The 24,731-nt window shown below is 49.0% G+C and overlaps 7 protein-coding genes across 8 annotated transcripts; 5 read left to right on the top strand and 2 right to left on the bottom strand.

Moving 5' to 3' along the window:
- Positions 1–1,379: 1,379 nt before the first annotated feature.
- On the bottom strand, positions 1,380–3,722 carry ONS95_004187 (uncharacterized protein; the record flags this gene model as incomplete). Its single annotated transcript, XM_058497536.1, has 9 exons — positions 1,380–1,592; positions 1,670–1,883; positions 1,940–2,028; positions 2,078–2,688; positions 2,738–2,779; positions 2,831–2,924; positions 2,979–3,156; positions 3,213–3,479; positions 3,532–3,722. The coding sequence occupies 9 exons, from the start codon at positions 3,720–3,722 to the stop codon at positions 1,380–1,382; spliced, it is 1,899 nt and encodes a 632-aa protein (XP_058352261.1).
- A 538-nt stretch (positions 3,723–4,260) lies between these two features.
- ONS95_004186 (uncharacterized protein) lies at positions 4,261–8,764 on the top strand. 2 transcript variants are annotated; one of them, XM_058497534.1, is made up of 5 exons: positions 4,261–5,583; positions 5,645–6,232; positions 6,328–7,353; positions 7,404–8,216; positions 8,279–8,764. In XM_058497534.1, exons 1-5 carry the CDS (start codon positions 4,960–4,962, stop codon positions 8,450–8,452), a joined length of 3,225 nt encoding a protein of 1,074 aa, XP_058352259.1. In that variant the 5' UTR covers positions 4,261–4,959; the 3' UTR covers positions 8,453–8,764. The 2 variants fall into 2 exon arrangements, with proteins under 2 accessions (XP_058352259.1, XP_058352260.1); XM_058497535.1 differs by having other exon boundaries at positions 7,404–8,764.
- A 1,072-nt stretch (positions 8,765–9,836) lies between these two features.
- On the top strand, positions 9,837–11,536 carry ONS95_004185 (uncharacterized protein; the record flags this gene model as incomplete). The annotated part of the gene is made up of 3 exons (XM_058497533.1): positions 9,837–9,958; positions 10,030–10,052; positions 10,173–11,536. The coding sequence occupies 3 exons, from the start codon at positions 9,837–9,839 to the stop codon at positions 11,534–11,536; spliced, it is 1,509 nt and encodes a 502-aa protein (XP_058352258.1).
- A 131-nt stretch (positions 11,537–11,667) lies between these two features.
- Positions 11,668–13,400, bottom strand: ONS95_004184 (uncharacterized protein; the record flags this gene model as incomplete). The annotated part of the gene is made up of 8 exons (XM_058497532.1): positions 11,668–12,071; positions 12,121–12,188; positions 12,237–12,610; positions 12,661–12,731; positions 12,783–12,819; positions 12,872–13,059; positions 13,119–13,254; positions 13,305–13,400. 8 exons carry the CDS (start codon positions 13,398–13,400, stop codon positions 11,668–11,670), a joined length of 1,374 nt encoding a protein of 457 aa, XP_058352257.1.
- Positions 13,401–17,382: 3,982 nt separating this feature from the next.
- Positions 17,383–18,924, top strand: ONS95_004183 (uncharacterized protein; the record flags this gene model as incomplete). The annotated part of the gene is made up of 1 exon (XM_058497531.1): positions 17,383–18,924. One exon carries the CDS (start codon positions 17,383–17,385, stop codon positions 18,922–18,924), a length of 1,542 nt encoding a protein of 513 aa, XP_058352256.1.
- A 1,590-nt stretch (positions 18,925–20,514) lies between these two features.
- ONS95_004182 (uncharacterized protein) lies at positions 20,515–22,860 on the top strand. Its single transcript, XM_058497530.1, has 2 exons — positions 20,515–21,375; positions 21,497–22,860. The coding sequence occupies exons 1-2, from the start codon at positions 21,150–21,152 to the stop codon at positions 21,670–21,672; spliced, it is 402 nt and encodes a 133-aa protein (XP_058352255.1). The 5' UTR covers positions 20,515–21,149; the 3' UTR covers positions 21,673–22,860.
- ONS95_004181 (uncharacterized protein) lies at positions 22,837–24,342 on the top strand. Its single transcript, XM_058497529.1, has 2 exons — positions 22,837–23,059; positions 23,185–24,342. The coding sequence occupies exons 1-2, from the start codon at positions 23,002–23,004 to the stop codon at positions 23,943–23,945; spliced, it is 819 nt and encodes a 272-aa protein (XP_058352254.1). The 5' UTR covers positions 22,837–23,001; the 3' UTR covers positions 23,946–24,342.
- The last annotated feature ends 389 nt before the right edge of the window (positions 24,343–24,731 follow it).

Below are 24,731 nucleotides of genomic sequence, written 5' to 3'. Positions count from 1 at the left end.
CAGTAAGGCAGCCTTTGAAGCACTGCTGGCAGAGGATATGCTAGATTCCACTCCTGAAAAAAGCCAAGCGAGTCACGCTTTCCATCAACCAGGAATCTGGTTGTCCGGGGAATACCCATAAATATCGGTGAAACATCAGGCTGCACAGTTTGATCAGAGCCGAGACATGCCTCCACACTGTTCAGTCTAAGACTTTCGTTTGCAACGGCGCATATTAAACTTGGCCGTTCAAAAAAGTCCCGTGGCAGAGAAGTAAAAAAAAACATCCTCTCAAATCCTTCTATCACGCTCAACGCTCTTCCTTGCTATGGCATCAGATGCACACGACACCTCGGCATACATCCAACCCCCGCCCCTCGCTTACCGAGTCGTTCAGTCCCCACGCATCTCATCGACAAAAGTACCAAGTCTCTGTGCTGTCACCGCTGTGCCGCATATAAGGCTGAATAGTCCTCCGTCCCAAGCGAGTAGGATCTCACGATGATCGGACGAATTTACCTAGTCTGGGGAATACCCGTGCAGGGGTTGGATGGTGAGAACCTAAATAGATAACACAACAGGTACGAGGTGTAAGATATGATTCGCTCGTTTTAGGGGCTTTGCTGCATGTACAGGCATCTTCGTAAGTTTGTGGAGAATGCGATGCAGAACTAGAGGGAGATATGTATAGTAACACCTAGTGTCGCCGATGGTGGGTTGAGCTGGGTGAGGCAGCAGAGTGGTTACTTTTTAACGCTGGGATCGAGGCCGAAATATAGGCTTATCGATTGGCATGCAACGACAGAAATATATCTCTGCTCCTCACTCAATTAGGTACTCGGGACGAGCTTCACCAACAAAGTCATAGGGCAGAAACAAGGTTCTAACCACACAGCCCCAAGCCTCTTCAACGATTTGATTCATAACCACGCGACACGGAATACTGTCTGTTCTGCAAGCCAACCGTTGTGAGACATGTTTGACGGCTTTGGCAGATATCTCTGAGAATAATTGGTCGCCAAAAAGCTCTTTTGAGTGTCGGAATCAGTTTCATTCATCTGGCATGAGACGGGGCGACGGGCTGGCGGGCCGTTTATGTGATGGCTGAGATGTGGAGGCAGTTAGACTAGACCGAAGGATTTGGTTACGGGAAGCAACATGTGAATGACGCGATATTCCGATGTAGATAATGCATGTTGTCGGCTTGCAGTACAGATATATCCATTTGAAGACTTTTTGGATTGAATAAAAGATTACTCGGTATATACTGGGCATCGCAACGTTACCTCCCAAGTCTACTGTTCGGTTTTCAAGCTTCGCTGGCAGCTCGCTGCTCGACCCCTCTACCAGCTGGCTAGGCTTGACTCGGCACTCCGAAGGGCTTGCATGCTCTCGCATAATTACTTCAGCCACACCCAAATCCAATTGACGAATGTGCGTCCATTATCTTTCGTGAATCCATTATCAGTAAACTCCAATTTCCCCTTTCGCTTCTCGCTGGAGGCTTGGATTGTATTGCGCAGGTCATTGGAGCGTTCTGGCCCCCATTGACTGAAGTGGAGTCCATGACGTTTGATCTTGTAGCCTAGAATAAGTAGGAGGAATACGGGGATCTGCGACGATGATACCAAAGTCAGTCCATGCCAATCAGTGGGCTGGAGAGAAAATGGTCAGATCGGTATATACTTACTCCGATGTATGAGGCGATGAATCTGCGTGTATCAAAGGGATGATCTAAGAATGCGGCAATACCATTGAAGATGAGAAGAATGGTACATGCGGCCATTCCGTATGCTGCTTTAAGCCATTGGCCGTGCGATTTGTACGGATATCTGGGATGGTCGCGATCGTACATGGCAGCTTGGGCTTCAGAAGTATTGCCATATAATTTGACATCTTCGAGTCTGAGAGCACCAGAGATCAGCTTTGTGATTCGTAATCGGAAGAAATTTCAACCAACGTTTTGAAGAAACTCAGATAAGTGCCGCACACAGTGGCATACACGATCAAAAATGTAACTGTGCAGTTGGATGCGAGTTCACTCAATCTCTGTTTGACCATCAGCACTTGACTTCCGGGAAGCAGAATCTTTACTCGCCTCTCCAGGATTTCCAGTACGCCCCATATATCCAATCAGCATCATTCCTGCCGTCACTAAGACAGCCCGGATTGGAACACCAGATCTGCATGCTCGGAGCCTCCTAGTAATGAATTCGGGTCCGGTCTGGTCTTGTAATGCTAGAGTGTGCAGGACTCTAGATGCCACATACATAGAATTAATAGCGCATGTAAATGACGAGAATACGAAGACAGCGTTGAAGAAGTGGGCTGCGGCTGGGATTCCTGCTTCCACAACAGCGATGATGAATGGTGACTTAGCTCCAACAGATTGGGCTTTCCCGTTGATGAATGGATGATCTCTTGGAACCACGAAGGATACCATTAGCATTGCAAGTGCATAGAGCGTGATGATTCGGAGGTTGATCTTTCGAGCTCCCATCTTCATACTCTCGGCATCTGCCAAAGATTTACTCTCTGCAGCAGTAGAAGCAATGATATCCATGCCGACATATGCGAAGATTGCGTGAACGATTGTCGTCCACATTGCAAGGAATGTACCGATGGCGCCTTGTATGTCTCGCTGGAGGTTCCCGTCCTCGTCCTTCACATGGTAGGTAGGGTTGAAGAATGAATAAGGCGAGTCCCAATCTACTTTGAAATCAGCGAAGCGACCACAGCAAAGTTCAGGATAACCTACATCTCGACCCGATTGTTTGTGTGTAGTATGCATCCGCTCGAGCTTTCAGCCCTGTCAGTATCATGATCCGTTTCAAAGTCAGAGCGTACTCACGCTTCATGATACCCAGGATGAGCATCAGAGTAATGAGCATCACAATGAAAGTGATTTTAATACAGCCGAAAACATATTCAAGCTCGCCAAAGACCTACAAAAAGAGATGAGTATCGTTGACCGTCTCCATTTGGATACTTTGCCTTACCCTGACTGGAAACATGTTGATCACTATCACAATCACCAGAAAGAGTGAAATCCAAACAGCATTATCGACGTTGTTCCCAGTGGACCAGTTAAGGAACGTCCTCCCGTCGTCGTACCGGAATTTTATCGTATTTGAAACAGCAACGAGCTCATCTGCAGCAAGCACAGCGTATGCAAACCTGCGAAATCGGAATGTTAGGCTGGAATGTAAAATACCCAGATTTCTGAGACTTACCAATACATCCATCCGACGGCGAAACCTACCCCGCGATCAAGAAACCGTCTTGGAAACTCCATAACTGGTGCATTGACTGGCATCAAAGCCGTCATCTCACAAAGAGATGAGATGATCGAGGATATGACGGTGCCCATCAGAATGTACGAAAGCACGGAGCCACCAGCCCCAGCGACCGCAAGGGAAGTTCCACAGCCAAGAAATAGACCATTTCCAATCGTTCCAGAAAATGCTATCATGTTAATGTGTCTCTCCTTTAGTACTCTCCTGCAAGAACATCAGCCATGAGACTATGTCATATGTTAGGAGAAAAGCATACCATACGCTCTCTCCCTTGGGGTCTCTCCGTTCATCAACATTGCCTGGTTCGTCGATGGACGGAGTTCGAGGATACTCGATATCAGGACTAACTGGCGAGCGGGTGGCCTCACTGAGGTACTCGAAGACCCTTGGAGAGACTACTTCGGGTTTCTCATGATCCATGGTTGAGTTTGACGTTGACATTGACATTGAGCTGTCACAACAGGAGGCTATGAAATCTTGAATTGGCGTTCGCACTTAGGACGTAGAAATCCAAGCGAGATCTGAAAGCAATAGACATGTGCAGCTCTGGGCTCTTATCTCGCTGGCACTAAAAGAGAAGATGAACACAACCCTGATGCAAATAAAGATCAGGTGAAGGAATGCATGCCTGCAGCCGTGTCGCACCAGGTCCCCCACCCTGTTGCGCCCAACCGTAAATCATCGAATCGACATCGCACCATAAATAGTCACGTACCGCAAGACTGGCAACCCTGACTCCCCCCGACACAAAGATTGGCGCGGTACATCTTTCCAATTACTGATCTAGAGCAAAACGGGGGATAATGTAAGTCAGCCCGGTAAGGATAGACAGCTGGACGAACGAGGACCAATGGGATTTCAAAGTCCTGCGGCCATACCGTTGGAAAGGAGAAAGTGAACATGACTTGGCATGTGGAGAGTCTCCTAGCTCACGGCATCGGAAACAGCTGGGTGGCACAACGTTATTGGAGCTGGAAAGCCACACCACAGGGACTTGTCCCAGGGTTTGATGAAGTGATCTATACATAACGACTTCATCTGAACCTTAAAAAGTTCTCAGCACTAACGACTAAGCAGCGAAGTCCTTGATTCATTCAACAGGAAATGTACACATAGGAGAGTGGTAAGATACGCAAAAGGGCTAAGCTGCGAAAGAAATGCAGCTGGTTCCCTCGTACAGCTGTCCCAAGTAGCAATGATCGGGGTAAAAGTTTCTCGAGGCTTCGCCAAGTGTAACCATGTCAAAGTGTCTGCCCGTCCCTGGTAACAGCACCGACAGGGCCCAGAACCAGTCATAATCGAAACTCTCGCAGCCCTGTCAGCCACCCCTCCGAACTGCATAATATCCTGAGTCGAGCCTGAGCTGTCCCTGTCGCTGTCCCTGTCTCTTGTCCCTCTTAGGCGGCTCCAAAGCTCAGGTCACTAACCAAACTGTGCCTGTCTGCCTGGTCGTGTTCGTCACTGTGCTGCGACTCTGCCCCTCTTCAAACGTTGCAATCAAATAAGGTCCAGGTGCTTTCCTACGCTCACGGTCGCATCTCCAGATTCTCACCAGATCATCATCATCCCAACCATATGTGCAATAACCTTAATTCAACCGTCAACAACACCCCCAGCGCGACAATCATCGCACAACATTCTATGCAGCACAGCACTCCAAAACCTCACCGGGTCGCTGGCTGCGATGGCCGGACCAGCCTCATCGTCCATGTTCACTCGTCTTACGAACGCGTACAGACTGCTGTCACTTCGAAGCGATATCGATAATATCATACTGGAGCTGCTGGGGCAGTTCTCACTAGAGAAGATATACTGCGACAGCGACAAGGACACGTACCAGAATCTGGTCATCACACTACTGGCGCAATTGAACACGATCTTCAATGTCCAGCGACTGTCACTGCCGTCGGAGAATCAACAAGTTGGATGGTATCTGGGCTTCCTCGCGAGTTGGGAGGTGACTTTGCGGAGCATAGAATTCGTACTGCAGGTGGTTGTTGAGGGAAGAGAAAGCCTGTGGGAAGCTCGGCTGTTGAGGGACAAATACCTGCCCGAGCTTCTTCTAAACGCGCTACGAGTTCTCACTCTACACCCAAAAATACCCTCGAACCAAAAAGCCAAAGACCGACGAGACCGCTTTGCTCGTGTGCACAGGTCACTAGAACGTGTTTTTGACAGTTATCCCAGCCCTGAATCATTCTTGCTCTTAATATGCAAAGAAGTAACTGATTCGCTGCGAACTGAGCCAAATGGACTTGCTCTTCCCCCGCGTATGAGATCCGACTTACCAAGCTTGGCCACGGAATTGGTAAAATACGCTCCTGCGTCTCATAAAGCTTAGAAGATCTAGCTAATATTTGGCTGAATAGTACCCTCTTCCTGAGTGCCTTTCGTCTCAGTATGTGGCGAATATCGTGCCCCAAGATGGATTCCCCGGCAACTGGCTGGCACAGCTCATGGCGCTCCGGGATGTATCGCATTTTGTTGTGGGAGCATCCGTACAATATGCGGTGAATAGAGAAACTCGAGATATGAGGCTTCAGTCCTCATCAGCGAGGACTCGAAATGCAGTCTTACATGCGCTCGAAAATATTCGAATACCTTCGCACTTATCTAAAGTGGACCTCATAGCGAACTTCAGTGACACTTTCCGAATCATTCTTCCGGATACGCTGTCTTTGACGAGAAGAGGCTCATCAGAAGGGTTGGTGGATGAGCATGATATCGATGCGATAGATGAGCTTTGTTCTAGGCTCAGCGATAGGCAGATTGTCAACAGAGTCAGTGATCGAGAGGTGATGCACAGCGTAGCAGAAGTTACGAGAAGGGTTGAACTACTTGATGATCCTACAGGCAAGTTTAGAGCTGCTCGTCCGAAAGTCTTCGTCCTCAACTGTGAAGCTTGCCATGTCGTTGGAGAGTCTCAGCTGAAAGATTCGGACCGAGTAATGTACACTGTAAGTTTATTTTCATCAATAGTGGATAGAAATACTTCACTCATTCGAGAATAGATAAGTATTCGGAGGAACAAAAAGAGCTGACACATCCGCAGCCTAGCTCAAGAGACACGGCAGAGATTGTCCTGCCGCCAAAATCAAAATGCCTTGCTTGTGGTGAAGAGATAACCATGATGCGAGAGCTAAATTTCGCGAGAGATTCATGGGAATTGCTCAAGCCTCTTGAGTCGAACGCAGACACTATCAACGTCGAAAGACATTTACCTACACAATTCCAAATGACTTCCCCAAAAATTGAGACAGGACTGCCATTCCATCCAGGATATGGAAATATCCTTCGAGAAGGCAGGCGAAATTCCTGCGAGCCAGAATCATCTTCTTCTCCCCCCACTCACATTCAGATACCAGATCCGAGGTTTGTAGACAGATCGCGACCTACAGCAAACACATTTCTTATGTCTCCTAATTCGCCTGGGCTCGGAAAGCGATTGGAAGTACAACGCGCTGATCTCACGCCATCCGAGGAATTAACGTCCAGCGACGGGGCAAATTATTTCGACACTACTCCTGGAACCTCGGATCCTCCCCAGAAATCCCCATCAAATGTTGGGGATGTAATAGCACCGCTTTCACCAAGTATTAGCCCTCCTGCATTGGGCAGTCAATCACGACTTCACTCAATATCAACAGTCTCATTCGAGCCGGAACGGTTACAGAAAAGTCGAAGTACTTCATCTGCCCCTCCACCCGAGAAGAGCAAATCGAGATGGCGGTCGAAGCTTACCTCGTCTAAAAAGGAGTCTTCCAAAACATCCGGAGACTCGAGTTCATTGTCATCAACGACCCTGGAATCCCAAAAGCTCGAGGAGATATCTTTGAAGAATCTGGTCAGCTCGTCGAAGATATCGCGTGGAAAAAGTGGGAAGAACATCAACGTCGCGATATCGCAGAATTCGTCATATGTACTCTTCTGGACCCAAGCTTCGATAAACATATGGGATGTAGGAGCCTCGTCACCACTGCTTGGTCGAGCTGTATTGACAGAGAGCAATTGCGTCTTGGCGGCGGTCACGAAGGTTCATTTGGCCTACATAATTGGGACGAGAGATCAAAAGCTCACGGTAAGAATATTGTGTCATGACTGCGGCCGTAAACTAATCAAAAGTCACAGCTCCGTATCGTCGATCTAATCCAGCCATCAGTGCCCATGATCGAGTACCGCATGCCCTCCTCACCCTGGTGTCACAGTATCTGCATCGACCCAAAAGAAAATCATGTCGCTGTCGGCTTTGACAACTGCACTGTACGCTTCTTCAACGCCGGGAAATCAGAAGAGCCGAGGGAAGAGCGACTACACAGCCGCAACCACAGAGACTGTAGACAGTGCCCACCAATCGACACTCTTTCCTTCTCAAGTGACGGACTCGTCCTCATTGCCAGTACACGAAGCCCTAAGAACGGCACGATTCAGATCTACGCATGGCGATTTCCGTTCGAGGAATCACAAGAACTCACTACATGCAGATATCAGGTTCCTCTCCATGAGTCGGAAGATAATGGTGTCTCCTCAGCCATCTTCCGCTCAGGCGTCTGTGGCGAGGAGAATCTGGTTTGTATCTCCACATGGACGCAATCAGGTGTTCCAGTGCTCGTGCAGCCACAAGGAGGACACCGAAGTGAGATCAGGTCAGATTCGTCGACGCATCAAGGCAAACTCGGAAACCGGATCCAGTGTGCCGCGTTCTCGCCCACCGGTGGCGAGTTGGCCATAGTCAATGACAAGGGGCATCTGTATCACATTTCAAATCTGAATGCGAGTCCGATGGAGGTCAAGCGGATCGCGACGTCGAAGGAACTCACGACTAGATCAGATGCGTTTGCGATGACTTTTATGAAGTTGCCGGATGAAGAGGCGATTGTCATGGCCTGGGCAGATTCGTCGAAGGCGGTTGGGTTTGTGAAGAAAGTACCAGTTCGGTACAGTGTAAGTCAATACATTCACGGATGTGTCATCGAATTTGTGTCCAACTAGTGATACGGCTCTAGGATACGCTCAATACACCCGTACCCATGACACCTTTAGCGTCTGGCTTCCTCCAGTCGCCACGTTTCGAGCTACCCACCGAAGGTAGAGAAATCAAACCACCTGTTGAGCTTAACGTGACAGAAGTTCCTGCACCCTTGAACATCATCAAGGGTTATCCCAGGGAGAAATCATAGTCGAGAATGGGAGGGGATAACAGTAGCTCACTTCCACATCAGTACATTTAAAGCTGGATGTGGTGTGATATTCTCACTGCTAGTTTCTGTTTTGTTTTTGATTTTTGATCTTTGAACAGGGACACTACGTTTTTGATTCGGCATTTTGACGGAGTTGTAAAACGGTGGACATGGCTGCATGGGTTGGGTGGGCATGGCGATTAATCGGGATACCCATAACGAGCTAGATTTCACATGTAACGAAAAACGTATTGAATGTAATTCTAGAACATCCAGATCTCATCATTGTGTTCCCGATCGTCGAATTCTAGAAAGGACCCACACATCCGTGTAACTGTGCCGTCTTAAGCACAGGTCGGCGACCGCAGAAAGTCTCAGAGTTGGTGAAAGTACTGGCTTGAGCTAGAATGGGGGTTCGTGTAATGGAAGAGGTAACGGAAGAAGTGAAGCAAAATAGTGTAACATCAAAGGGTTAGACTTTTGAGTGACAGATGCCGAGGTGTTTACTTCCATTCGCGCTGCATGAAGGGCCGGAAAGCGAGAAAGGGTTTTGCCGAGGAGATAAACAAGCACAAGTAGAAATCTCGTGAAAATTAAATGACCTGAATGATTGATAACCGGCAGTTTTATTTACAATTTTCCCGTGCTCAAGCAGTTAAGTCTCTTAGATACAGCAGAGCATGATGTAGTTTCGCCCCAAGAAATTTATTTTTCAAGTGTCAAGACAAGCGTTTCACTGGCCTCAACCTCCAGTCACATGAATGGATATCCAGTCTGAAAATACAACCACAACCATTGCATACACCAACTAAACGAGGAAATCCATTTTCTAATTTCATTGGGAAAGTGTCAATCCCCTGACATCTCGCTGACAAAGCAATTGTCTCCACTCTTATTCTTCCGCCGCAGATCACCGAGATCTCATCTCATCTGACATGCAGCATCCTCGATCCCAGATTCCCACTTGGTTCGATACAGCGCAGCCCCTATCGCTCTCTCAACTTTGCACATCTTCCGCGATATCTGTTTGGGGACGACCAACTCTCACCACCAACAATTACCACCCGCTGGCGCCTGGCCATACTTGACGTTTACGCGCCAAGCCTTCTTCCGATGCCCAGGCGATATCAAAAGCTGACAACATACGCCGCTCATGTTTTCAACATCTCGAGACTGTCTTATTTGTGTGTACAGATAGATGGAGAGTTCGCTACTCGTAGCGATAACAGAAATTCGTCCAAGCTTGGAACCGAAACTTGAGTTAAAGTTGATTTTGTTACTGAGGCTCTACCAGATTGGCTTGGACCTGGGGGAGATTTAGGGGAAACGGCAAAAACTCAAGATCTTGGAATCGTCGCTGGCGTTGGAATTGATCTTAGAAATCATGGTTAGCGAGCAGGGGGAGGAGGAGATTACAGAGGAAGCAAGCCTCCCGACTCTAGTGGAGCAGCCGAAGAGAGGAAGGAAAGGAGCTCCGAAGACGAGAACCGGATGCGTGACGTGCAAGTCAGTCCATTGTCTCTACCACTCATGTCCAAGATCACTATTAGAATATGAACAAAACTAATAGTCAACAGATTACGCCGTATAAAATGTGATGGTAAATATATATTTTGATATTCTCAATATATGAAATGGAAACCCTGAATCGGGACAGACGAATTGTCCCTGCGGATCTTATCTAAATGGAAAATATAGCCACTGACTCCATCCAATGCAGAAGCTAAACCGCAATGCAACAAATGTATATCCACAGGACGAACCTGTGATGGATACAAGCTGCCATCTTCTCGAGCCAAAAAGGTGCCTCAGCGGTCAACACCCGTTCCGCTGGCACCTGCACCCACGACTGCCAAACCCATTAATCTCCATACTAGATTCACGAGGCATGATCCCGGTATCCCATCGAATCCATCTACCAACCAGGATCTACCACGCTGCGACCTCCGCGCCCTGGACCATTTCCACTGCCGGACAGCCACGGTATTAGGCGGCTGGCTACTTGCTCCTTTCTGGACATTACAACTCCCACAGCTAGCGTACTCGCAGCCCTCGACCAGACACGCCATCATAGCCATCTCTACCATCCATGAAAACATCGAGTTATTCCGTGAGGCTCTCCCAGACGATCCTCGGCTCCACCCTAGTTCATCCAGGGCCCGCAAGGAGTTCGCGGAAAGACATTATCAGTCCGCGGTTTCGGCTCTGGCGAGTAATTTAGCGGCAGGCACGGCGAGTGAAGAAGTTGCGCTGACGAGCTGTGCATTGTTTGTTGTATTCAACTTCCTGTCTGGTGGTAATTTTGCGAGAGCGGTCTGGCACTTGCAATATGGACTTGAGATATTTAGTCGATGGAGGAATGGAGCTGGAAGGCATGTGAGCGAAGGCTCGTTGGAGGCGAACTTAGTAGAGTTGATGAACAGGATAAGCCTCGATGGGCAGGCGATGCAAGAGACGGTTCCAATCGAGGACCGCGATGATGTAGATCTGTCCGAGTTCGATGATTTGGTAGCGGCGGGGAAGGCCATGGAGGCTCTTTCGAAGGAAGGTCTTCGCTTGATTCGTCTGGACGTTGTGCTGCTGTCGAATGGGAAACGTGACGTCTCTGGTCGGCAGTTCCTCGATACTCAAGTCACTTCCCATATATCGCATCTTGCGCACTGGCACGCAAGGCTCGAGGCGATTATAGCAGATCCCAAGTTTCTCCTAACCACAGAGGACAAAGATTATATAAACCAACTCCGAATCCTCCACCTGTCAGCTCGAATCTGGATGTATGCTGGATTTCCTGCTGCCCAGGGCCCTCAACCAATCAGAACATTCGAAACATTTATCGACCTGGTAGACGAGCAGTATGGCAGCTGGCAAGCGAGAGGTCTTGAGCAGTATGGTCGAGCGTTCTTGTTCAATAGAGGGCTCATACCGACGATAACGTATATAGTTACTTCCTCCTCGAACGAGCACTTAAGAACACGAGCACTTGTTCTTTGGATCAAATCAGCGCCAGAGTCTATCCCCAGCATTCCACGTCCGGCCAGTGTCGAATATCGGGGTAGACGAATGGTTCAGGAGTATGAATTATAGAAGCGGACCAGGATCCTATGATGTACCGCGTGGGCTTTCAACTCACGCCAAGCCGCGCCGATGATAGTGTATGAGAAGTGGGAAAGAAACATATAGTTTAGAAAGGATACCTCCAGCATTGTGCAGGTGGCCTACCGCTTTGTATGCGTTAGTGGTGACTCGCTGGATATCGTCGCATCGTCGGCCATTTCGCGGGTAAATGCCGTGTATTCGGAGGCCCTTTTGGCTTCAAAAGAAACTCGGCTCTCCGTGGTAACGGTGATCTGACTTCTGGCTGTCTGCGAACTTGGATTCGACCGCTTTGCTCTGTCTTCGCCAGACAATTCGATGCCGCCACCAAAGTTTCGAGAATTCTGGCCGCGGGACCCGATCTTCTGGCCCCAACTTTTGTTGGTGTTGTTTCGAGAATTGATGGTCGTTGGGAATACTCCAGGCATGTATTTCATGATCAGTGGACGGATACACATCAAACAAGCGCATATCACAGCTGTAAATGTTTCGATCGATGACCAAATGACAACGTCGACGTAGTTCCCTATTTTCAATATGAGTGAGGATATTGGCTGGGGAGGCTTGGAACTTACAAGTCTCATCGATTGTGTTACCATAGGATGTGACGTACTTGATTCTGATAATACTCGTAATGCAAGCGCTGAGATTGATTAGCGCTATGTTCAAGCTTGTGGGAAAGAAAACTCACAAAGACCCCAAAGCAAACATGAAACCCAGCGCAATTCTCTTCCTACGACTTAAATTCAACCCCTTCAGCTCGAAGATTGGAAGGAGCATAATCGCAAAGTCCTCAAAGATACTGAAACCTGCGCCGGCATAGATCAAAGCTTGGGAATTGACGCATTGTCCTGCGATCCCACGGTCCCAGATTGAGCGGACGGGAATACACTGGAAGGCGACGACAAAGAAGAAGGCAGTACCATGGCACACCATGAATACCATGGATATCTTGATAATGAGACGAAAGCGCTGGCTTGGAAAGATCCGGAGATAGAGAAGAAGAATGGACATCTTGGCGAGGGTCTGAACAACAACATAGAAGAGCTGCACGGCATAAAAGAGCTATCGTATTGTCAGTTCTCCGACTCTCACAATTCCAGAAGTATCCCTACCTTCAAGAGCATGTCAAAGTTTACCGGCGGCACATTGTAGAAGTGTTTTCCTAATCCGAGACCAGATGAAGCTTAACTGTTGTCAGTTTCGAATTCGAGATGGAGCTCCCTTGGGCACGTACGATAGATCGGAAGTACTGTCATGGGTATCATGAACACCTAAAAATGCCATCAGCGTGTTGTCCGTGCTGATTCAATCGAAAGTACCCACAACACAAGCCAAGATTGTCCAATCATCCCACCACACCTTGCGAGCTATTATGACTCTTGAAATGAAACGTAGGACTATAATCGGGTACGTGAAGGCTGCCAGGATGATCGCTGCTCGGCGGAGTTCTGCTTGACGAGATGGTACTGGAACCCCTTTGCATACTCCTTCTTGTAAAATCGTCAAAGAAGCTGGTCATAGTTAGCTTCGGTGCCTGGGAAACAATTTAGGTGGGTAGTTCGCAGTGTACCATATTGGTCCGTGACATTACATGCCCCTACTACACACGTGGAGATGTCATATTGGAGGTCGTCGCTTTTACACAGACAATTCGGCAAATCAGTTATATTACACTTAGGTAATACTACTGTTGTAGCACATTTCAGCTGGTATATGTGTTAACGATGTTCCATTTGGGAAGCCGTAAAGCACTTACAGCACAGCTTGGGAATTTGGTCAACAACGCGTAGTCGAGCTCAGCCAAAGCGGCACCAAAAAAGGCTGCGGCCGGGAGCAAAAGAGAGACACGCATGGCGGGACGGGTATTAAAGCTCAATGGCAGAAAGCCTTATGTCATCTCCAAAGATTTGTCTTGTTCTTGGAAGAGAATGTTGAGGTCGAGAAAGCTTTCCTGGTGGCACAAGACGAGAGTTTTCCCCGCGACTACAGACCTGGGGAATGATCCAAAATATCACCGTAGATCGCTCTAAAAGGGGCGGGCTGGCCAGAAATAGGGCTAGTACTGTGAGCCACATGGACGTCAAATAGTAGCGTGAAGCTCGAACGTCTGTGGAGCAAATAGTTCATGGGCTAGTTGACAGTAGGATGACACCAATCAAAGGGATGGCTCCCTAGCGAATTATTGTTTTCGTCTGAAAACGCACGTCCACTGCAGCTGATAGGCGATGGTTGGACGAAAAACATGTGCCCTGCACCCAATACCAGCACTGCGCACAGGGAGGACCGAGTCACGACACCCAACTGGCAGAGGCTCATCCTATGGCAGCCAGCCCGCAATCACAGCGCGCCAGTGAGAGCGGATGCCACGCATTTCTGGTGATGCGCAACGCCTCGGCGGCAAAAAAGAAACATCGTGAGAACCCAGTCGGGGTCGAAGACTGGCCTCGGCATAATCTCGATTGCATTTGCCCCATGGTCGCCTTCATGCCGAGGATTCAATTGATCAGCCTGCTCACTTCCTTACCTGAGAGAACTCTGAGTTTAAGCGGCACGCGGCGCAATCTTTTCGCCTCTATCTAAGGGCTTGACCATCGATTTGTGGCCGTCACTTTGAGATACTGACTGGTCAGTTGTGAGCAGAAGCCCCTACGACCAGTGAACCAACCCCACTCACTTGAGTTAGTTGCCGGGTAGGGCAACCCGAACCTCGGACGCTTTCCAGGATTTTCGCAGTAGGCCCGGTCCAAGAACTTTCACAGTAATTAATGTCAAACCTAAAAAACCAAGATGATGCCTTGATGTCGAAAAAAGAAGTTTCTGTAGCCGTGTGCAAAGACGTTGCATCTTGATTTGGATGCACACAGACCCCCGCTCCAAGCCACAGATGAAGATCTGCACGGATCGTCCGGAGACCATGCCGAGCATGATTCAGTTGACATCCCAGTGTACCCTGGCGAGGGAATGGACCGCTTCCAGACTCATCTCATCGTAAATCTACTGGCGATAATCGCAAGAGGCAAATCAGGAAATGCTCCTCCCAAATGCATCAGCTTGATTAAAGTATAGGAGAAGTATCGCATGTCTGATGCGGCTGAAAGCTGGCTGCTGCGTGGGTTTCAGCACCGAATGGTCCAAGGGAATACATTAATGCGCAGTTCCTGGAAGGAATACTGGATCCTGGATATCCCCACGGAATCGAAAAGAAGAAACAACGAGGAGAAAATTCAATGTCGGAGATCTCCTAGTTGTTTGACGGTAATAACGGAATAAAGAAACAACATCGTCGTGAAGGAACGTCGCACGAAAGAGGATCCTTCGAAGGCTTGAGCACCGACAACCTGTTACGCCACTCGCGCAGCGAGTCACTGCGATGGCAACTCGAAACTGTGTGGGGACAATTATCCAAGTTCAAGAGTCATAAGAGGTCGCTGAGAACCTGCAGGCGGAAAGATATCTTCCCTTCCACTTCGTGCAGACGCCACTTGCAGAATCGCGCTTTGAAGTTGCAATTCACGGAGAGAATGATCCAGTCTGGCAGTACCCCGCCCCCACCTGCGTTTATCCAGCTGCTGGAAGGATCAATAATCCGAGAGTCATTCAAACATGAACAAAAACATGGCCAGATTGCTGGGGCAAAAATTCCTCAGAAGGAGGTGTGTGCAGCGCGCAGCTGTGATGGCGGGAGGTCCGCAACAATTACTGTTTCGAGAAGCCGGTTTTCCTTTCGCTCTCTCCTTTGCTGGGTTAAATATAGTGTTCGCAGGATTCGTCGCATCAACTATCAATAAACCGTTTCTCGTCTGCCCCTCATGCCCCTCATTGCTGGTGCGATATGCAGAGTCGGTCGAGCTTTGCCGCAGAATCGAGGCAATCATCCTTCTCCTGAATTCTTCCCGGCAAAGTCTTCGTTATTCTCCATTACGACCCGTCCTCTGCCTGTATCCAGCTCTTTCGAACCGAGATGCGGAATCTATGCTATTGCAAGCACCGGCAAGTTATACCAAAGTCTGTTCGCGACTTGCTTTTGTGGATGATTCTCAGGGTCAACAGCATCCCCACGAGCGTCTTCACATAGAGAACGGCAACGTTCCTTGCCTTCGTTAAAGGACTTCCAAGTCCTTCGAAGCAACATTGAAAGTGACTGGATGGCCCCTTATTCGCAGAGTGGAATCCGAGGCGGATTGACCGCAGTGCCAGCAAATGAGCTCCACTGGACGATTGTCCGGTACTTTGGATTGGCTGCTTGCCATACTCCACCACGCCTTCATTGACAGAAGCCCCAGTGGCAGACTCAATGCCTTGAATCGAAGAGCTCTCCAGCAGAATAAAGGCTCGCTTGCTTGCTTGTTCCCTGGCAGTCGTCATCCCAAGGTATGCGACACGCAAAAGACTTGCTTCCCCCACAGCTGTGGATCTTATGCCATAAGGCGTATTTGCCGCATACATTGCCTGTCATACCTGCGCATGTATGAGATGTTTTTGTATCTCCGAGGTGTGTACGCGGTGTCGTTGTAGTCTCCGGTGAACCACCCATCCTGGAGGTTCTTGTGCTCGAAGTCGCACCCAGCAGCGACGTTGTTCCTATGTTCCGTTTGGCTTTAGAGAGGCTCGCAAACTCAGTGGAGTCATGGACTCGTCGCATCATGACAGAGGAAGTTCGTCGTATAATTCAACATAAGTTAAGCAGGCATTGTGTGATGTGTTGTTGAGCTCGAAATATCCATGACGGTGGAAGGCACGCGCTAGCACGTGATCTCGATCTGGTCTGTGCCCACAAAGCCAGAGAACGCTTTCAATTTTCCTCTCCGAATCAACGATTGATGACATGCCTCAAGGGTAAAATTCCCAGAAGCTGCCGTCTGGTTGCAACTTCGAGTTCGTCCCCTTTTGATCTTCTGATCTACAACTTGATCAATCCAAAAGTGTTCCCGTATCGCATGTTTCCGCGATGAATCGTGTGGACGGTACTCTTCGATTCCAGTTAGTCATGCGGATGTCCCTAGGACTGGACACGATAGTATGAAGTAATCGTCTAGTCCTCGCACTGATGGAGATCTTATTGATAGATATCAGATCAGGAGCTTGATCTGCTAGACTGTTGGAGGGAGCTGTGCTGGGTGTCCTGGCAAAGTCGTGTTGTGCTACGCACACCACAAAGACCAGTCCCCGATCTTCAATAATCACGTCTCTCTACGTTTATTCTTGCATTTTAGTCCCCTTCTTTTGCCTGCAAGACTTTTCATTACGTCTTTAATTGCGATTCATTATTCTCCTCATTGCTGCACGTCGCCTTGAAGCTTTCACTGTTATTATCGAGCTTATGGAGGAACCCCTTTCTATCAGTTGCGAGGTGGCTTTCTCCCTTGCTTTAGTCAATTGACAGTGTAGTAGTGAGAATCTCAATCCTTACTCACTACACTTGCTGTTTTGTGATTCTGCTTAAATCCGCTGGCAAGTCTGCCCGATGTTAGAATACCAGCTTCAATCCCGGCTTCTGCCTGCTGCTGTTCTCCTGCAAGTAAGCATGCACATCACCCTCGGGATCTGTTATCTCATCACCTCAGACATCGATACAAGCCTTATCACACATGTTCTTTCAATTAGTCATGCCTTTACAAGCCCTACCAGAAACGGGTAGAGCCTATTTACAAATCGTCAGAGCAATGTTGTGAGACGCATTGGTGCCACGGTGATCAGTCAGGGCAGCGGATGGCTAAATCCGGGGTGCAGCACCCAATCCCCGAAGTCTTAACCTGCATCGGGATGAATAAGAACGAACACAACAAATGCCGAGGACTTTACTCAGAACAATGTCGATATAAAGATGAGTATCAATGTTGACTATGGATCTGTCGTCAATCATTCAACTGGCCTTACTACCGCAGCAAGACCTATTAGCAAACTTTGTCCAGAAACCTCTTTTGGCACCAGCAAAAAAATCCTCAACCTCGTCCTGTAATATGTCTTCAGCGGATCCAAATCACTTCGATGTACTTGTACTTGGCAGTGGTGAGGCTGGTAAATATATAGCATGGACTCTTGCCTCGCAAGGGGGTAAACGGTGTGCTGTCATCGAAAGGCGTTGGCTCGGAGGATCATGTCCTACTATCGCTTGCCTTCCCAGCAAGAACGTCGTTCATACAGCAAACGTGATCTATGAAGCCTCCCAAGGTCAATCTTACGGAATACTCAACTCACCAGGTAAATTCGACCTATCCATGACTGTGGTTCGCGAGAGGAAGAGGGAAATGGTCTCTGGTCTGGTAGACATGCACGCGGGCAAGTTCAAGGAGTTCGGTGTTGAGCTTATCTGGGGTCAGGGGACATTCGTTGGACCGAAGAGTATTGAAGTCGTTGGCAAAGATGGCGAGAAGCAAGTCTTGACTGGGGACAAGATTGTGATCTCTACTGGGTCCAGAGCACGAATCGATGACATCCCGGGACTGAAAGCCGCAAACCCACTGACACATATCGAAATCTTGGAATTGGATGTGTTGCCGAGCCATCTCATCATCATCGGTGGTGGTTACATTGGTCTTGAATTCGCTCAGGCTATGCGACGCCTTGGAGCTGAAGTCACTGTTATCGAGAGGAACGCTCGGTTGCTGAAGAAGGAAGACGACGACATCGTCACGGCTCTGCAAGGAGTCCTCGAAAATGACGGAGTCAAGATCCTCACTTCCACAGCCATCGCAAACGTCACGGGGCAATCCGGCACCTCAGTAACTGTCACCGGGACCTCCTCCACTTCGCCCTTCACCATAACAGGCTCTCATATCCTCTGTGCCACTGGTCGTCTTCCCAACACAGACAACATCGGTCTCGAAGACGCCGGTATAACGCTCACACCTCAAAACTTCATCTCCACCGATGAAAATCTCGAGACCAGTAGCCCAGATGTGTTCGCCGTGGGCGACTGTGCCGGCTCTCCAAGCTTCACACACATAGCCTATGATGACTTTCGCATTGTGTCATCCATCCTACTCGGACGCCCTCAGCCTCCTCTCCGGAAATCCAGCTGCCAAGTCCCATTCACCCTCTACACAACCCCAGAACTTGCCCATGTCGGTCTCCGCGAGCACGAAGCTGTTTCCAAGGGGTTGAATTTCCGTCTGGCAAAAATGCCTATGGCAGGGTTCCTGAAGACCCGAACGCTGGGCAACACGGCTGGATTTGCGAAGGCACTGATTGCAAATGATGATACTATTCTGGGGTTTACGGTCTTAGGATTGGGGGCTGGTGAGTTGTTGCCTGTGGTGCAATTGGCAATGAAGAAGGGGTTGAGTTATGAAGATGTGAGAGATTTGGTTATTACACATCCGACGTTGAGTGAGGGGTTGGTGGGGTTGTTTTCAAGTGTGCCTGCTAAGCAGTGAGGAGTGTCTCAAGGGGATCGTGATTGGAACATTTCAGGGGAGCAAGGGGACGGGTGTGATTGGGAAAAGTAGGTGTCATGGGATCAATGGGTCAAGAGTTTGAGGGTACCTCAGAGAAGTAATTGCAATGTTTCCAGGCCTTCATGGCATACTCCCCAGTTGCTTTCCATATTTCAGTCGGAAAGTTTTATCTTATCAGTTAAGTATGGGGGCAGAGATTTGTCAAGTCTACCATGTTCTGTTATCATTGATCGCTTCTGAGATCAGTAGAGAGCATCATACCCTGCACACACTTTTCGACATCTGCGCGCACATGAACCCGGGGAATTGAAGAAGCCAACAAACAGAAGCGAGGACTTCACAGGAGGGTGTTCGTGTATGTCTTGGGATTACCGGACATTACACACAACGTCCATTGATTGTTGTTCTATCGGTTGGCAGAAGTTTTGTCTGCATTATTCCGTCTTCTCTCGCCACAGAGCTACAGTCTGTTTTGTCTAGTCTCGTAGCATTGGCATAACTAACCGGATCTTGCTGAACTCGTCTAGCTGATTTCACAATCAGTTTACTTTTCTCCATGCCTCCTTGCTTGGTTGGACATTGCAACAATAGTTTGACCTGCCGCAATACCTACCGAGATATCGAGCAATGCTGCTGGTTGCGTATCATTCTTACTGCTTCGGCAGGTCCACCAGTCGCCATGGCGATATCCAGCACATGCCACCAGAAGCTACTCGGTATCCATGTGTGTCTTTCGCCCGGAAGCTTATCTTCACTACCCTCGCCTTCAAATCAGTCTTCACGAGGCCGCAGCCTCCGTTATCACAAGGTCGTCTTGTAGCGTTGTCGCATATCTAATCATGCTCCACCGGGAAAGACCCGGCTGCTTTTCTTGCCTGGGTGACATCGACGTTCCTTGGTCTTCGACGATGGTATTTGCACAGCTATCAAAGCTCTTGAGCTCCGATCCACACCAGAATCCAAAGACTAGGTTCTCTCGTTTCATATAGAATCTGGGGAGGCGATCGTTCCGCGGAGTGTTTCTACCTGACTTCTTTCGTGCAGACTGTTCTTGTTAGCTGCTGTATCCTCCGCAGAAGACCTGTGGGTGCGGAGAGAAAGCTGGGCCGAGCTGGCTCTCTGGTAACCTTGCCTTGAAGTATTCGATTCTGACCTCGATTGCGTCAGTCGCAACTAAAACTTCTTGGCCTCTCGACTTTACTGGCGATTGCTGGCATACATGAAAAAACAAAATGTGAGTGAATTGCAATATATCACTCATATACTTATCTCAAATCCCTCACTTCAACCATCCCATCCCACGCATCATCTCGCATGTCACCCCTCATTTCTTTCACATGTTTATCTTACATTGCTCTTCAGCCCCACCTCTCAACCACCCAACCAACCAACCGACGCGAGTTTCCCATGAGAGCTCTATTCATACATATTACATCCATCCAACCACGTCCCACAGTCTCCTGCAAGCTAATCTACCTACTCAACTCGTCACTCCCCGACCGCGCACTACGGGATACGGACCCTGAGGTGCATGCACTCGATAGCCAGGCAGCCAGGCTACTTGCTCCGAGGCGTTCTGTGGCGCTGGTCGCTGCTTTTCTCGCGGTAGGTGGAGGCGGGCTGGATTGAAATTGTATGGAATCTAGGCCTCCTTTTCATACAGAAGAAAAACTCACCGAGGCAGGTCAAGAGAGAAGAATGGTACCCAACCAGACTCTCACGGGGTCATTCTCGCGATTTGAATTGACTGTGGGATGGGAATCAACTCTGCTCATTGTGTCCTGCATCGCGAACCTCAGATCCCGATTCGGCTGGCATTTTGCTTGCTACACGCATTAAGTTTCATTTAACCTCGATTCAGGGACGCATGATGAATCGTGAGGACCTCAGGGTTCACGAGGACCTAGATCTAGGCTTTTGTTGGTATGGCATGGTTTGACCGAGAGTTTGGATTTGGCTAGGTAGTAGGGAGGGGTGACTGACGGGCCCTTCACGAAGTTCTTACCTAAAGCATGATTAGTAGTCACACTTACCCCGCGTCTGGATGCATTCATATTAGTTTTCTGATTTCATACTTCAGCCTCGAACATTTTGTTGAGGTTTAAATCATATCGCGAAGTTTTAAGTCAGACAGGTACACCTGTTGAGGTACTGCCTTGTTTGGTAGTCCATGGGAACTATGCGGGAAGTATGCAGCAGCTGTCATGCGAGAAAAGACGGCGATGATCAATCATCAATCTCTCGTCATCGTACACATCGAAATCTCAGGGGAAGGGGGATTTTCGCAGCAGCGTGACGCAACCGTTCTACTTCCTTGCCATCCCTCTCTCTGCCTGAACGCTCTCGCTTCTCTTTCTGTGCCGCAAACAACTCACCCATCAGCATCACCCATCACATCACATCACACAAAAAGCTCCGGGTTCAGATACAGTAAGTTACCGTACCACAGAAAAGTGCTCCCCCCTTTCGTCAACCGCGTCCTCCATGACGATTCGCCAAGCAGTCTATCAACGCCTATCAACCCATCACATGCAGCACTCACACACTCCAGACGAACGAAATGATGCACCGCACCACTGCTCCACATTCCTTTTCAAATTATCCCAAGCTTCCTGGGCGGGCGAGTCTGCATGCCCAGAAGCCCAGCCACGGCTCGCGTGGAAATGCGCAAGATACGGTACTGTACAAAAAAGATGGAAAGATAAGCCCTCTCTGCATGTACAGTAAGCCAATTGGGTGGGGCCTGGGGGATGGAATGCAGATCGGACCCCGCGCTCGTCTCGTCAGACACAGACACACGGAGGGAGCACCAGAAGTCCATGGCCCTGCCGCAAAGCATAATCTAGAGGCGATTTGATTTCCTGGGTTCTAACTTAGCTAAAGAAAACAATGGGTACTGTAACGCAGAGAAAGTGAGAAAGTAGACATCCGAATCATGACACGACGATTTACTTTCCCGCTATCTGCAGTCCCCCAGCCATGCACTGCAGATGCATAGCTACTCTAATTCATGTCTACCAAAAAGTGTATCTCTCCCTCAACGGCGAGTCCGTCTGGGCATGATACGCCGTGCAGCATCTCCCAAACTCTGCTCGCAGTTCGCATTGCTCACCACTCCGTCTCACTGGCCAGGCATCTCTAACTTCCTAGCATCTCAAGCTGTTGACAGCCCCAGGCAGAGCGCTACTGTAGAGCGCGCACGGTGGTGGCTTAGATGCTGTTGCGAGATGTTAGCTTCATGACGTTAAGGCGAATAATAATGAGTGGGACGCTCGCTGGTTCGGGTGCAGGTGGTTCACCCCAAACGACCGACCCTCTTGTGGTTTAGAGCGTGCTCGATCTGCGGGGTTTTCCTGGGGATGGGGGATACAGTAACTTAACTTACCTCCAAAAGGTTGGACGCTTGGCGGCAGTGGGTGGAGCATCCCTCCCCCTGCGCAGTAGCCTGCCGAGAGCGAGATATGGGCAGTGGATATGGGGTTTCTCTACCAACCAGGCAGGCAGATGGATGTGCTTTCAGTGGTGGAGAGCTGGCTGCGGTTGCAAGTCCCGGTTTTAGTGCACTGGGAGGAGCTAAATTACCTTCATAGGGATAGGAGGGAGGGATGGATGGTAGGGCAGGGAGGCAGAAGCTGACTCTGACTGGCGGTACGAGAGAGGGGAAAACATGATGGACCTATCCTATCTTGCCGTTCTTGTTCTTACGTTAGGGATGAGATAGATAGACACACCTGGCCTGGCCTGGTCTGGTCTGGCTTGGGACTGGCGGGAGGTATATAAGGGGTAGGTCCCGTGGTTTCTCTTCTCAAACCGATCCTTGATTTTGACATACAACAACAACAAACCCCGCATCGTCATCATATTCGCCCAAATTAACAACAAAGAAAAGAAAAGAAAAGAAAAGAAAAGAAAAGACATCAAAGCGAAACAAGAATCGAGATCAAGACGAAGATCAGAACGAAAATAGATCTAGACGGATATATTTTTGAAGTTTGACGAAGGGATAGAATTGTAGAGGACGGTAGCTCCATATACAGAGATTCCATCTTCATAATCATGCCTGGCACAACAGTCGTCAGTCCGACCTCCCCGGTCTTCGATGTCAACACACTGCGTAAGTCAATTTCCACAGAAACTCCCCCAAATTGAAAATAGTTATCCAGATCTTCAAATCCTCTACTTATCAATTCTCATTACCTTACCCCCATATCAGACTCCATCTAACCCTCGATTCAACAGGCCGCCTCTCAACAGCAGGCAGTGGAAGTGGCAGCGGTTCCGCCTCTGCAGCCGCAACAAACGGCACCACCTTCTCCACCGACGACGGCCCCGAATTGAAAGACGACCCCGCACACCGTCAAGACTGGAGCAAAACCACCGCGCCCGAAGAATCCTGGGCGATCCGCGAGCGCCGCCGACAATCCATGTGGTCCAAGGCCGAGATGCCCATATCCCCCAAGAAGCAAGCCGGCCGCCACGGCTCCGTGCTCAGCGTCTGGGTCTCCGGAAAAGACAAAGACGGCAACGACATCCTCGTGCATGACAGCGGCGAGGAGGCGCAGGAGGATCTCGAGAAGATTGAGAATGGTGAGGATGTGGATGGCATACATGGCAAGAAGGTTATTGTTGTTGAGGAGGAGGATCCCAGCGAGGAGGTCAAGAAGTTGAGGCAGGAACTTGCGGAGATGAAGGCTAAGCTCGCGAGGTTGGAGCCTGAGGAAATCAAAGACGACGGCGAGTTCCTGCTCGTCAAGCCTGTTGATGTTACTGGCGAGGCCGAGAAGAAGGAGCGGAGAAAGTCGAGAGGGAGCAGAGGGAGCAGAGGCTCGACTGGACCGGTTGGTGCTGAGCGCAGAGGCAGTATTCTGAGTCTGTGGGCTCAAGGAACAGATAAGTTGGGGAGACCGGTGATTATGCATCATGATGAGGAGTGGAAGAAGGATAATGAGGAGGTTATTCAAGAGGAGAAGGAGAAGGAGGAAGTGAATGGGAAGGCTTAGATCTTCACCTTCTTCTTGTGATTCTCGGCATCATTGCGCTGTTAGTGTTTACTTCCATATTGCGCCTATGTGGGAGCTTTGCTGCGGTTGTTCTCTTGTTTTCACTTCCGCTCGGTTTGTTTGGATTCTTGGGTGGGGAAGACAAAGAAAGAGGGATGGGAGACATTATTATACCCAAGCGAATTGCTCGTGGTTACGGAGATTCGATGTATTGCAACAGGTAGAAATTGTTCTGACTTGAAATGATTATTCTCACTTGCATTTGGTTCCGTGATTTTCCTGGACTGCGCCTAGCGGAAATACAACCGAGCAGCTGCATTCATAGTTGACACTTAAACTTATAAGCTCTATTCAGTCCTTATCTTAAATCACCTGGACTATCATTTTAACTTGATTAATTGAGTATCCAAGTCTTGTCCTGCTCAAATGTCAAAACCTATCACGTGACGATCATGACAACATACTGGACATTCTGCACCCCTTGAAATTGGAACGGAAACGATAACGCGGTTTATGTAATATTATTATGCTGTTACCATAGATCTTGATTGTTTGCGATGACCACTTCCCATACGGTGATAGGAGCTCCATGTTCGGCGGATCAAGGAGCAAGTCATAAGTGTTGATATTCACCAACCGCTATGTTTAGCATTTACTGATGAATATGTACATGGTATTTATGCTCCTCCACAAGGACTCTCTACGAACGACTTCTTTCTTCAAGTCTGTACTACCAGAGATCTCCTCGGGTCTTAAAAGGGTCTTGGAACATTTGGGCAATCGTTT

This window comes from Cadophora gregata (genome assembly GCF_030347475.1).
Source record: "Cadophora gregata isolate MNR1 chromosome Unknown scaffold_14, whole genome shotgun sequence".
NCBI classification, from domain to species: Eukaryota; Fungi; Ascomycota; class Leotiomycetes; order Helotiales; family Ploettnerulaceae; genus Cadophora; species Cadophora gregata.
Note: the sequence above shows the minus strand (reverse complement) of the source record. Positions and strands in the feature narration are given on the sequence as shown.

What these genes read in the sequence shown, in the direction of transcription:
- ONS95_004186 (XM_058497534.1), top strand. Translation starts at nt 4,960, where the DNA reads ATGGCCGGACCAGCCTCATCGTCCATGTTCACTCGTCTTACGAACGCG. An exon ending in CGGACCGAGTAATGTACACT is followed by an intron (nt 6,233 to 6,327) that starts GTAAGTTTATTT and finishes ACACATCCGCAG; the next exon opens with CCTAGCTCAAGAGACACGGC. An exon ending in CGAGAGATCAAAAGCTCACG is followed by an intron (nt 7,354 to 7,403) that starts GTAAGAATATTG and finishes CAAAAGTCACAG; the next exon opens with CTCCGTATCGTCGATCTAAT.
- ONS95_004182 (XM_058497530.1), top strand. Translation starts at nt 21,150, where the DNA reads ATGCGAGAAAAGACGGCGATGATCAATCATCAATCTCTCGTCATCGTA. An exon ending in AAGCTCCGGGTTCAGATACA is followed by an intron (nt 21,376 to 21,496) that starts GTAAGTTACCGT and finishes CACACACTCCAG; the next exon opens with ACGAACGAAATGATGCACCG.
- ONS95_004181 (XM_058497529.1), top strand. Translation starts at nt 23,002, where the DNA reads ATGCCTGGCACAACAGTCGTCAGTCCGACCTCCCCGGTCTTCGATGTC. An exon ending in CTTCGATGTCAACACACTGC is followed by an intron (nt 23,060 to 23,184) that starts GTAAGTCAATTT and finishes TCGATTCAACAG; the next exon opens with GCCGCCTCTCAACAGCAGGC.